The sequence below is a fragment of the Typopeltis vanoorti genome, chromosome 12 (genome assembly GCF_054136105.1).
Source record: "Typopeltis vanoorti isolate ZY-2024b chromosome 12, IOZ_Tvanoo_1.0, whole genome shotgun sequence".
Classification (NCBI taxonomy): domain Eukaryota; kingdom Metazoa; phylum Arthropoda; class Arachnida; order Uropygi; family Thelyphonidae; genus Typopeltis; species Typopeltis vanoorti.
In genome coordinates, this window is record NC_143560.1 from 111,431,393 (window position 1) to 111,446,152 (window position 14,760).

General features: G+C 34.9%; 1 protein-coding gene across 1 annotated transcript in view; it reads left to right on the top strand.

Annotated features, from left to right (window-relative positions):
- shot (dystonin-like protein short stop) overlaps nucleotides 1-14,760 on the top strand; it is a 1,304,552-nt gene that overhangs the window by 1,132,693 nt on the left and 157,099 nt on the right. Inside the window, exons 83-84 of the mRNA XM_090402172.1 lie at nucleotides 1,805-1,934; nucleotides 10,022-10,066. Of these exons, the coding sequence (XP_090258298.1) occupies nucleotides 1,805-1,934; nucleotides 10,022-10,066 (175 nt within the window). The remainder of the gene's footprint in view (nucleotides 1-1,804; nucleotides 1,935-10,021; nucleotides 10,067-14,760) is intronic.

Below are 14,760 nucleotides of genomic sequence, written 5' to 3' on the forward strand. Positions count from 1 at the left end.
CAGAACACTCACCATTTTGGTCACTTGCCTCTGAATCTTCTCCACTGCTTCCTCATCCCCAAGAAACAATGGAGACCAGATCTGAGCACAGTAATTAGGTGTGGATGTATCAAAGGCTTATAAAGAGGAATAGCAACTTCCTTTTCTCTACTTGTTAATGTGTTCTTTAATAGCCAAGTAATCTTATGGGCTACCTTATGAATATCTTCATCTATTTCCTAGAGTACATTGCCATCAGTATGATATACAGCTTGTAATCTGTTTATCTCAAAATTTGTAACTTTGCATTTCTCCACATTAAATTGATACCCATTATCTTTTGTCCATACTGACAGCCTATTTAAATCATCCTGCAAGCTCTCGAACATTGCCTTGATTAACTATTATTCTACCTAATTTCACATCATCAGCAAACAACTGAATATTTCCTTTCAGGTTATTTCCTAGATTATTTATGTACAAATTAAATAGTAGTTGTCCTTGCACTGAATCTTTTGGCACACAACTAGTCACCTGTTTTAACCTTCATTCTGCCCCCTCCATAACTGATTAACTCTCCATACCTTAGGTATACAATTTATTATTGCTTCCTCTAGATAACCTACTACTCCCTGCAGTGTTTTATGGTATGGCACAGATTTAAGCTTCTTTGTAAGCTTGTCATAATCACTGCCATGTAGTTCCACATATACCCCATTTTGTCACAATATCCGTCATGTTTTATAGTCAAGTCAAGACTGCATGGTCATTTTTGCCAATCAGAGGCAATATGGCCACCTTGGTTATGGATAGCTCTTCTGATCCTTTGACCAGGTCCAATACTCTCACTCTACTAGTCCCCTCCATCACATGCTGCCTCAGGTAATTGTCTCTCAGTAGGTGTATAAATTCTATTTCATTCTTGCCATGTTATCTTTCTTCCTTCCAGCCGATATCTCCATAGTTGAAGTCCCCCATAATAATCACTTGACCTAGTACTCATTGTACTAATTTGCTGATGCTTTTTCCAGATGATCCATGGAACTCCCTGGCCTATATTGAGGTCATATTGCGAATGTTGCGAAGACTTCACATCATAGTGCCTCAATGATAAGAAGTACTCTAACATGTATGAATGAAGAAATGGTTGTGCCACTGTATAAAGCATTGGTCAGACCACACTGGGACTATTGTGGTCAGATTTGATCACCTGGCTTTCGGTGTGATGTGGAAACATTGGAGAAGGTCCAGAGACGAGTAACTAAGACAATATCAGAACTTTGGAGAGATAGGTTGAAGAAATGTAGATTGAAGAGTTTGATAGATAGGATGAAAAAAGGTGATATGATAGAAACATTTTTAAGTTAGTGCTTGGATTTTCTTAGATTAATCCCGATGAGATTATAAAAAGAGTAGAAAGGAAAGAGGAAAAGAACTAGAGGCCATCTCTAGAAGTTATGTAAGAGTGTGGTGAAGAAAAGTGTGAGGAATTGATTTTTAACATAGAGAATTGTGAGTGAATGGAACATATTACCAGAATATGTTGTTAATGCAAGGAGTGTTAAGGATTTTAAGAATCACTAGAATATGTTGTTAATACAAGGAGTATTAAGGATTTTAAGATTCACTATGTTAAATATGTTGTCAGTTGAATGAACCTTCCACGATGTCTATCAACTCCATGGAGGGTGTAATAATAATATATTCATTTTGATTTGATGTTTCAAAATATAATAATAATTTCATATATTCAAGAAAAAACAGTCTTATATATTAAGTGTTGAATTCTTGTATCATAATTTACTAGTACTGTTTTTTTTTACAGTAAAGCTTCCCTTGAACCAGACATCAAAAATCCAAAAGCAAGAGAACTTGTAGATAAATGGCGGACTGTGTGGCTGCTAGCTATGGAGAGACAACGCCGTTTACAAGATAAACTTAATTATCTTAAAGAGGTATTTTAATTTCTTGTTTTGCTTTTTTTTAAATAGTTTTAATTAAATGCAATAAATAAATTTAAATTCTCTCTATCATAGTGTTAGTATTATTTCCAAGCCTCCATGGAGTCCAGACACATCAAATAAGGTGACACATTCACAGACCACAACAACCCTCTCCTTGTTGGATACCTATCCATCATGAAAGGGACCTTCCACTGATCGTATGGATCCTTTTCATTCATTCTCTTTTTCTTTGCTCTACATTCTCCTGAATGTATTATGCTATCTTGTTTTCCAGACTGCAATCACTGGGATCTAGCACACTGCCATTATGTTGATATGCAGTGCAATCCATGGACATTAGGAAAGGGCTTGCTGTGGTGGTGCCAGTGTGGTGTCCTGGTTAGCTTTGGTGTTCCACTTCCAAGTGCAGTTTATTTTATTTTATTCATGTGGGGGAGGGGAACCCCACACGAATAAAATAAAACTTGACCGTCCCTTAGGACTGGTTGAGCCCTCCTAATGAGGGATTAAGTACTATATCCTATGACTGTAACCTTTTTGTTCACAGGGCTGGTTTGCCTGCTTGCGGGATGAAAATTCCTAGATAAACTGGGGGAGAAAACCCTGCTGTCCACTCCCAAGACTGGCTAACTTGGCCATGGCTGAGAAAGATCCTTAAGCTCCTCACGTCTTTGACGGGAATCAAACCTAGGACACTCCTTCTCCAGGCACATGGTTGCGAAGCGCATAGTCACTAGGCTAACCGCACAGACTCCTAAGTGCAGTTATTGCTTGCCAGTGGTGGGCATCCATGTGTCTCTGTGGTGGGTGGAGCTACACATGGATTCAAACAAAGAAGTACTTTGAGCATGAATTTTTCAGGGACCCTCACAAGGTTCCAACTAAGTACTGATACCATAGATATATCACTTGATTAAAAAAAAAAAAAAAGACATGTACCAGTTTTTCTCATCATCCATGAAATAGGTGAAAAGCCAGTAGGCAAAATGTTGCCCTTCTTTATTCAAAGAAGTTTAGGACTGGCTGGAGAACAGTTTAAAAAAAAACTAAAAAAAAAAAAAAAACTGTGATTTGGTGATATCCTTATGAAAAGATCATGTCAGCAACACTCAAAAAAATTACTCAGTGCAACATCAGTGGGGGGGGGGAATACCAGTTGCAGTAACACCTCAAAAATTGCTACGCTCTTCTAGAGAAGTGATATCAAAATGGGATCTTCTTGATTAGGAACACATTTTCATAGCTTAAAGATTAGAAAGTGACAGGCATGAGGCACCTCCTGTATGTAAGGATGGTCATTTCATTCTGACCAGCAACATCATCATGACATTTGATACACCTAAACCTACAACATCTTAATTACTATCTTAATTAAGATGTTGTAGTTAATTATTATCTTAATTAAGATGTTGTAGTTAATTATTATCTTAGTTAAGATGGTATCTTAATTGTCTTGTTTGGCTGTACATCCCTAATCTACTAAGATGCTTTAAATAACAAAAATACGGGTATGCCCAAACTTCCTGTCATGTTTTTACCACCTATGTTCGATATGATAGTAGCATGATAACAAATCTTGTTCTGCAAAGAAAGCTAAATGAGTCAATTGTCAGGATCATCCAGCATACTCCTGTACATGCAGAGGTGGAAGGATGAAAAAGAAATGCAAAAGATAAAAACAGAGCAAAATGTATTATATCAGAATTGATGGAGGAAGCTATCCTCCTAATGCCACACCCATTCTGAAATCTTATGCAGGCAATTAAGGAAATATCGATAGCAACTCAAACCCATACATCTTTTTCACCATCTGATAATTTCCCATAACTGAAATTTATGATCATGAGTGCTTCTCTCTTGAGCACTTCACTCAATACCACCTATAGTCTTACTTCTGAAACAACTCCAAAAATGATCCCATTTGATGACAACCCATTTTCTAAGAAAATTATGGCAAGGATTTCACCTAAAGATAAACCACCAGAGCCCGATAGAAAAAATGGATACTTCTGTATTCACTTTCAGTGGATACAGAAGTATTCATTTTCTGATGTGTCAGAACCAAATGATTCTGACACATCAGATGACATATTAAACATTTTTATAGAAGAAGAGATGGACATTGGCTGTCCATTCTTCTCTATAGATAAATACAAGCATGAAGGTAAGTATCTCAGAAAGCATGCAAACCAAAATAACAGGAAAATTTCTATGGTGGAACTGTCATTGGTTTCCCATAATATTGATGATATCAGTCTTCTGCTGCAGTAACACAAACCTTTAAATGTGTTTCTGTCTGCAGGAAACATATTTAAAATCCAGTGAGGATTCAACCAGAAGGCATTTTGCTGTTGTTCATAAGAACAGAACTGGAGATTGCCCATCTCATTGGTGCAGTAGTTGTCCTAGCGGGCAGTCACATTCCTTTTCAGCATGTCCAGCTTAATACTGCTCTGAAAGGAGTAGCAGTTTGTATATCTGTGGGATTTCTTATTACAGTATCTTCAATTTATTTAACATTGGGTTCTGAACTAAATGAGACTGAACTTGATAATCTTATATTACAACTCCCTCAGTCCCTACTACTCATGGGTGACTTTAGTGGACACAACATATCCTGGTATAGTGCAAACACAAATTTTCTAGGTCATATCATTGATGAAATGTTCAACAATCATGATCTTTCCCTTCTTAATAATGGTTAATATACTTTTCCTTATATCTACTCTCTTGTATTCTGCAATAAATCTTAAAATATGCTCCCCCTACCATTTTTCCACTGCTCATTTAGGATGGCAAAGAGAACATCTATGGAAGCAGTAATTTTCCTGTTGTTTGCATGATGTCTTTACAAAAAACATATTCTCCTACATGAATACTCATGTGGAAAATGGACCAGGCAGACTGAAATACTTTTTCTGATTTTGAAAAATGTAATGCTTAAACAGTCAGTCAAACACCAGTCATTGAAGTAGTGAGGTATATCATGGAGTGTATTGTTCATTCAGCAACAGTCACAATTCTGAGAATATAATATCGATTTCTTTTCTATTCAAAACTATGATGGAATGCAGTGTCAAGCCACCAAAAAATGATCTAGGAAGAGTTTCAGGTAAATGTTATTCCACTAGCACCAGAGGCCAAGTTCTTAAGACACTCACCTTTGACTGAAAGCCTAGTCTTTATGCACATCTGTCAATTTAGGGACAAATGCAAAAACAAACATTGAATATCCTTCACACCATCCTCTACAGAATGGGATCCTAATCATTGCCCCTTGCCCCACCTCTATTGTGCACTTGTATGGTCAAAAGTTCATCATGGATCCCAGGTTAACAGTTTTGCAAGGGAAAGCACTCTCCATTAGTTGGACTTCATCCATCATGAGGGTAAACAAATAGCTACTGGTACTTTTCAAACATTGCCCATTCAAAACCTTAATGCTGAAGCAGATGAACCCGCTTTATTGCTTAGACAAAAACAGTTGCCTCTTAACCATGCCCTAAAAATAAAGTCTCTTCCAAAGCATTCTACATGGACTAGCATCTTTTGTCTGCATTGAGAACTCAATATCACACACATCAGACTGCCACATGTCCGTTTGATATGCATGTTAAAGAGGTTATAGATGCTGCTGACATGAACGTTGGCAATCTAATGGCTTCCCTATGGCAAGTATCCAGTCAATCCTGCAAACTTTCAGTTCTTGAACTATGGAAGTATCATACTCCATCATCTGTTTACTTATAATTGTTTAATGCATTCAGAGCTTCCCACTCTGATTTCTTGTTCATCTATATTGAGGGTTTAAGATCTAAGACCTCTGTTGGTTGTGCTTCTTTGTTTCCTGTCATTACTATATCCCACCAGATTAATTGCAGTTCACAACCGACTCTGGCAATCCAGAGTCAGTTGTGAGTGCTTTGTCTATTAATGAGTTCAAGGAGAATTATGATAGATTGTGTGGATAGTTTGGGTCTTCCACGATGTGTCTTTAGATTCCATGGAGGTGCCCATACAATAATAATAATAAAATGAGATGATATGGTAATTATTACTGATGGCTATCATCAGACATATCACAACTACCCTGTGTTGCTTGTAACTTATTGTTACGAGCAAAATTTTCTTGTTATCATAGAATTTAGCTTGTGCTAATGTATAAACATGAATAAATTCAAACAAGCTTGCTTCTCGACTGATCATTTCTTATAGGTGTGGATTTGGAATTCATTTATCACAGTAATAATTTCCAAATTTTTTAGGTTTTTTGGATAGAGAAAATCGGTGATTGAAGGTGGGAGTGTGTGTGTGTGGGGGGGGGAATCTACAAAACTACTTGCCTTTCTACTGAGTGGTAGATAATAGCTAAACTGCCACAAGTGACTCTTGTTTTTACCTTTTTTTAAAAAACTAGGAATGTATAGATGATATTTCACAACACAAAATCAATACAAATAAAACATTAAAAAAAGTGAATTATTATCTTACAAGAGCATTAGACTTCCATGGAGTCCAAATACTCATCATTGGGGGGGGGGGGGTTCCACTGTCATACACATAGCTCATTAAACCATGCTTTAAATTAGTTCACCATTTTCACACTCTAATGCAATGCATTACTCACCACCTACTCTCCTTGCATAGAACATTTTCCACACCCCTCCTGCTACACCTTCTTATACAGCTTCTAGGGATACCTTTGAAAAATTTCTTCTGCAATTTACCACTAAAAACCTCTTACTGGCTTAATATGTCTAAATCATATGAACCCTGTTCCTCCTATTTACGAGACTCTGAAAGTGGCATCCTTTCAGTCTATATTTATATCCAACTTTCTAGAACCCAACACTGCTTTAGTCATTCTACTCCTGTTTTCCAATATATCCTCATCCCCCCCCCCCTTGAAAACCAGATAACTAGTCTGCACATAATCCATATGTGGCCAGTGAAGCCATTATTCACTGGTACCATAACTTCTTTACTTCTACGTGTTCATGTCAAAATCTCACATAACTGTGATTTATTTGTTATGTTTTTTTCTGTATTATATAAACTGAGTGTACATTTTATAAATAAGCTTTAAAATTAAATTTTATTATTTGAGAAAACTTTTTTTAGACTCATTTGTTTATATTTTTATAATATATGTGTGTGTACCTTAGTATTATTGGAAATGCTGCTGGTTAAGCAGTGCTTACACAGAAGGAATAGTAGTTTTCATATACCAGATGCTATTGTAATCTGTAATTGCTGCACAAATGGCAACTGTGTTATCACATGAGTTTCACTGTGAATATCAGCTGTAATATGCTAGCTGGAAATGCTAGCAAGAAGAAAGGAGAGAGGAAAAAAAAAAAAAAAGAGAGTTTAGAAAAGGAGAAAAGCTGCAGAGTTGAATTCTGTGATTTCAGGAAATATTTTATATGGATCTTTCTCTACTCTCCAAGGAAGAAAAGTGAAATCACCAGTGAATAGTTTCACCACTCTGATCTGCATTCAAACTGCAGTCTCTGCAGTTTGAATCCAACTGTAGCATGAATGTTTGTGCAAGTTTAGGTAGTAAATGATTTTCATCGCCTAGACTAAAATCATCATGCTGTTTAATCAAGATCTAAAGTTTCTTGAAAAGCACCATGTTTTATCTGTAGAGCAGGGGAATGGATTATCTAACCCTGACCCACCTATGGCACTAAATATATACTAGGTTTATAACTTTCCATGGGTGGATTTACATAAAAGAGATTTCATCGTTTAATAGCTAATGATGTTATTTAAAAAAAATGGAAACTGATACTGAAAAAGTCATCTAAGAAACAGGAAACTTGATTGCATAACTTGAAGGGATGGAAGTTTGCTGGGGGGGGGGGATTGTACATCAGTGGATTTCAACCCAGTTACTATGAGTTTGGAACTAGGTTGTAATCCACTCATTATAACTGGGCATTAGATTATTGGAAAGCTATAGCATTGATTGACAAATCACAAAACATATTTTCAGATCACACAAAGCATTTGAGTATTGTGATTAGGAGAACGTTATTTACTAGAGTGTATCATTCTATCTGTTAGTTTGGTGGTAGTGATATTGTGTTGAGGTGCTTTTCGTAACTTATACTAAGATTCCTTGTTGTGATGTAGTGTGTGTGTGTGGGGGGGGGTGAATACACTAAATGTTATATTGAAATTCTGGATAATTCTCTGCTGTCTGATTTTTTGCAGCTCTTCTGTGGAAGAAACCCAATTTATGATAATGCACTATGTCATACAGCAAGTGCCATAGCAACATAATTTGAGGAAATGAGAATCGATTATCCAGTGCAAACTTCTTGCTCTAAAACCTTTGAAATGAATTAGAATGTTTCTAATTTAATTAGAAACATCTAATTTTATTACAGGAAACGACTGCCATGTTCTGACTAATGTAAGGATTTATGCTTCGAGATTTTGAGATGAAAGATTCTCTTTTCTGTTAATGAGTGTAGAAGGTGGAGAGGAAAAAAAGGAACCTTGGGTTGATTATTGACAGGATGTTACTCACCAGATTGCTGCAATGATGAAAGTGACATTGACCAGGCAGAGTTACAGTATAGTGATTTCATATCTACTGTGCACAGCACTGGTCAGCATGATTTCAAAGGGATCAGAGAATTAAGAAAAGTATGTAGACTAATAATAGTAATAATAATAACACACACACACACACACACACACACACACACACACACACACACACACACACACACACACACACACACACACACATATTAGGACTTCATTATATCAACTATGAGTAAAAATTAAGAAAAATGTAATCTATAGTTTTGGTAGCTAAGATGCAGAGGAAAATGTCGATATGAGAAGACAGTTGTTGTGCAGAACTTGCTTAGATACTGGGGTTTTTCCTTAAAAAAAAAAACAGGAAAGAGGCAAGAACAAGGGAAGAGGCATCTGGAAGTATGAGAGAGAGTGAGAAGAAAAAAAAATTCTATGGAGTGTGGTGGATGTGCATGGTCCAAAAGGATAGATGAAGAGTGAATGATTTTAAACTGTGGTATAATCAACTTTGTGAGATCCAGAGCAAACCTATTGTAACAGTCTTTATCCATGAAGTTCCTCTGATGATAATAGAATTAGAAAAAAAATTCAAAGATTTGTTCTGGTAAAAAAAAAGAAATCTGAAAATAGAATCTTTTAAGAAGTAAGTTGGGAATTTTCTTAGGTTCATGGCTTGGCTTATAAATGCAGTATCAAGTTAACTAATCAAGGTTTGGATGATTTGGGACAAAATATGACTTATTATTTGTGTTTTGGCTCTGTTAATGTGTATTTCTTGAACTATATTCATATCATCATCATTCTGAAGAAATCTGCTTTTTAATTTTATAAATAACATCAGTGCAGAGGACTAGAATAGAGAGCCAAAAGGCTTCAGTTCTGTGATGTAAATTACATAAGCAAAGTAAGAAACTTTCATAGTTTCTACATTCAGCTTTGAAATAATGCTTGATCTAATATTCAAGCATTTTTATTACATAATCTTATGTAATAAAAAAATTGCTTTAAGGACTTTTTTTTTTTTAATTTTCTAAGTTTTCTGTAAATTTGATATTTTGAAATAGGATTAATGAGTAAATATTTCGACTGTTGAGTAACTTCAGGCAGAATAAGTCACATAATTTAAATAATATTTTTCTTTTAATATTTGTTATGCTATTCATTTCTTTTATAGAAAAATCTTTAACTATGTAAACTTACTTTTTGTATTGCAAAAAGTAAAATAACATGGTTAAAGAAAGTTAGTATTTCTGCTTAATGCTTTTCTGGTGTAAGTTAAATTTATTTTAACAGCTTCACTGGTAAAATTGTCAGAAGCTGCATTTTTCCAATTCTAGATTATTTTTTATATCCCCCCCCCCAAAAAAAAAAAAAATTGTCCTCTTGCTCAGAGGCCTGTAGAAAGTTGTAAAGGAATGCATTCATATACACCACTAATAAAATAAAACTCTGAACACTGTAACAAAATGTCAGAATTTTAATGTGACATTTGCTGAATAAGATAATATTTGTTCTTGCAGCTAGAAAGAATTAAGAACTTTGATTTTGATGAATGGCGACGAAAGGTACAGATTTCTTAATATTTCTTAAATCTTAATTATAGACCAGTATATTATAATATATATATATATATATATATATGATTTTGTTTTTACTTTTCTGTTCTGATTTAATTTAAAATAGTGGCTTGTATGATCTAATCATGCATATATTATTAATAAACTTGAGGAAAATCTGCCTCCAGTATAATTGTCACAGCAAAGTAGGCTTTGTTGTCATGCTGAATCATTCCAGTTGGTTTAAATTTTTGATATTGCCAAGGTATATGTTTATAGTTTTTGTACATTTACACTTGCATTAAGTCAATAAAGATGATATAGAAATCTTTAGTTAGTCAATCTGTATGTCACAGTGGCTATCCTAGAACTAAATTAGTAAATTTTATGTCCGTGCAGTTAGCCTAGTGGCTATGTGCTTTGCAACCATATGCCTGGGGGAAAGAGCATCCTAGGTTTAATTCCCATTGATGATGTGAGGAGCTCAAAGATCTTTCTCAGCTATAGCCAAGTTAGCCGGTCCTGGGCGTGGACAGCAGGGTTCCCCCCACAGTTTATTTGGGGTTTTGCATCCCACAATCAGGAAAAACTAGCCCTGTGAACATGCAGGTTATAGTAATAGGATATAGTACTTAATCCCTCATTAGGAGGGCTCAACCAGTCCTAAGGGGCAGTCGAGGAATGGGGAAGGGGGATCCCCACACAAATAAAATAAATTTTATAAATGGATAGAATAATTGCACAACTGACCATTGCCTTTATGGCTCTGGGTGCTAACAAAGGATATTTGATAATTAGGATGCTCTGTAGCAATTGGGGAAAGAGAAGAAAAGGGAGACATCAAGTTGGTTTGAAATAGATTAAGAGATGGAAAGAATAGAGAATGGAAGAGGTTATGAAAGAATCCTGGGAAAGGCATGCTTGTTGAAAGATGACAATTGATCTCCTTCTCTTACCTTAGAACAAAATATTTATCTAGGTGTTTATGGATTCATGGCATAAGTCATTTGTCATTGCCCTCCCAAAACCAGGAATAGATCCAACACAAGCAAATTACAGCTTATCACTCTGACCACCTGTCTTTCTAAGATATTGGAGAAAATGACAACAGAATTCTCTGATATTTAGAAAACAGTGATCTCTCCCATACACAATGTGACTTTTGTAGATAACAATTGACATTGGACCATTTAGTCTGTCTAGAAAGATGTACAAGGTTTCACTGTTTTTTGACATGGAATAACCCTGCAATGATTGTTCCTGACCATCATCAATGTATTTGAGAATAGCTACTGGAACCTTTTACACATTACTGATTCAAAGCCATTATGTTAAAGTAAATATAACTGCTCTATTGCTTTGAAGGATGCAATTGCCACTTAACAATGTCCTAAAAATCAAGCTATTGCCTAAGCCTTCCATGTGAACTAGTATTTTCCCCCCTGTTTATATTTGAAAGTTCAGTATTATACACATTAGACTGTCATTTGTACGTTTAGTATGATTTTGAAAGTGGCAATTCAAGCTTTTGTCACTAATGGAGTGTGAACTTGACATGGAGGAATACTGTCATTTTTGGTGCAAGCAATGTTTTCAACTTTACCTACAGTCTCTTGCTGTGGCAACTAAGGAAGTTGCAGTCAGTCTGCTGCAGCTGTTTAATGCATGCAGAGCAAGGTACTCTGATTTCTTATCTGTCTATATCAACAGTCTGAGATCTAGACCTCTTGATCATTTTGTCTTCAGTCATGTTATTCTTCAATGCAGTTACTATATTTTTGAGGTATATGCCATCCAGCTTACACTTGTGCACATAAAAGAAAACCACTACCAAAAATGTATAATCTATCTAACCTGGTTGAATTCTTTACATGCCATCTGCTTTCCTGTGCACTATTTCTTTCCAGTGCTTTATGCTGTTCTACAATTGTTGTAGCAAATGATTACCCTTAATTTGATGTTTGATTGTGATTTTCCCTTGATTCAAATGCAATTGGATACCCAGCCACATTTGAATCAAGTGAAATGAGACTGAAGGTGTGGCTTCTAGTCAGCTTGTACTTTCTCCACATAGTCAGTCCTTGCTGTGGATTACATATAATTAATAAGAGCAAGCTTAATTAAACAATGGGTGTTACTGCAGAGATCACTAAAAAATTAACTGCATGTGATTATTCACATTCATGAAATGCTTAATTTCAGGCTTAAACCTAAAATTAAGCATTTGCAGTCTGGTATACACAAGATAGGAAGATGTACTTTGCTGAATTCTGCATAATTTACTGTAATCTTACATTTCTGTCCATTTCGGGCTGATGTCCTACCTATAAGTAAGCAATTTAATGCTCATCTTACCATGTGTTTATAGAGTACTTGCACTTCACTCAAGAAAGGAATGCAGTTTTTGCTAACCTGACTGAGCTATACATGCTCAGTGAATTCTTGTCAGACATGGACAGATCACATGAAGTATTTAACTTTTTATAGAGAATTAATTTGTTAATATTGAATTAATAACAAATGTTAATTTGTTAATAATTCAAATACATTGATCAGAAATGCAATTTATGTGTAGGTATGGTATTGCTCACATTGTTTAAAATTTGTTTTCTTATGTATAACATATTATTTACTGGATAAGTAGTGGATGACCCAAATATGATTTCAGACACTTCAGGAGTAAGCTTTGCCACAGCCTTAGTATGAACTTCATATCCTCTTGATATTCCAAGAACAAAAAAAAACTGAGGTTAAACATCTCTTCAAATGACATGAGCCATGCAATTAGTTGTTCATTAAGGAGTAACTGAAAAGAGCACCTTTATAACCCCCCCCCCCCTGCTAGCAGTGTAGGGACTGATGACATCCATTATGAGATGATAAAATATTTTCCATTATCCTTTAATGATTGCCTCAATCTTACTATATGGATGAGAATACTTGAGAGAAATTCCAGATTGATGGCTAGAGCATTTTTTCACTGCCATCCCAAACCCAGGAAGAGATCCAACACACACAGAAACAATTACTGACTTAATGTTTTGACTAGCTGTTTTTGTAAGAACTTGAAGAAAATGATTAATATCAGACTTGTATGGTATTTAGAAATCTTTCTCCAACATACAATGTTGCTTTCAAAGACAGCAATTTCCACTGGACCATTTGGTCTGTTTGGAGACTTGTATCAGAGATGCATCTTTAAAATGTGCACAATGTAAATATTCTGGCCTAGTGGTAACAAGTGGTTAGCATATCCACTCTCTAAACATCAGGCTATAGAATTTAATCCTGCCATGGGCATGGATGATGTATGTGATTGTGTTTAGATGGTAGATGATTTTCATTTCTTAGTGTGAGACTACTGCTTTACTAATATGAGACCTAAAGGGGCTTCAAAAAGTTCCATTTTTGAGTCTCTAGAGCAGAGTTTCTGGATCATGTAAAAAATGCAAAAATTCACATCACTTTGACATTATGATTGCATTTGTATTGATGTATGAAAGGTTTTAAGAGTGCATAGCACATCAGTGCTCATCTTTATTGGTCCAATGCAATTAATTGTAGGATAACTTTGAATACTTTAATTGATCAATTAATTATATCCAAATCTGCTTAGAATGGGGGACAATATGTTTAAGATATATTAGAAAACAATAATAAAGGAGAATTCTCTATTTGGGTGGTATATTTGAATTACTCAAAGTTCAAATTTTTGTGAACCATCATTTATAAGCCATGTGAAAATGGGAAATGTATAGAGAAGAATTAGTGTGAGTAGAAATACTTTCATTAATGGCAAACAAATTATTAATAATTAACATTTGTGATATGTGTCTTATAAGTTGTTGGGTAAAGCAAATAGCATGCGATCCTATTAAGTCTAGACATGAATAAGTGAATTTATGATGGCATAATTAAAAAAAAAAAAAAAAAAAAAAAAAAACTGATGAGGAGAGAGAAAGAGATTTGTTTGCAAAGTATAAATAACTAACCAATAATAAAGAGCCACTATATACATTTAAAAGGAGAGGCTAATCCAATGAACGTATCATGTTGATCAGGTGATTCATTTAGGCATGGCAGGAATACGCTTTGATGAAGCAGCAAGTCATCCTGTAAAATTTGTTATGCATGTTATGTATATTTCTATGGTTTATATATATTTTGCTTCAGTTTCTAAGAATTTTTTTTTTGTTTACTGAGACTCAGACATTTTATGCTAGGATTCATAATATCCGATCATTATTGGAATTATCCATGCTTTTGGGAATCCTTACATTTATTCGTTTTATTTATTTATTTTTATTAGTATTTTTTTTATTTAGTGTCAGTGGCTCTTCTCTCTTATCAATAATAGGTATCTCACATATGCAAGTATTTTGTTATAGATCAACAACTTCTTATAATGCAAAGAAGTATTCATTTTTATTCAGGAATAGATAAATTTTTACTATGTCTATTCTTTCCAAAGACTAGAATAAAAATGTCCCTATACCATTAAAAAACTTCCTTGAACAGATGCTCTACTGCACAAAAGAAAAACAAGTCACTTTGTTTATCACTAAATACAGTAAACAGATACTTAACATCAGTTTAAGATATTTAGGAACAATTGGTGTAATTAGAGACAACTTGAATGACATTTTCATGAGGAAAAAACGCTTCTCCCACAGACTATGCTGCATGCATGCAAACAGAACAGA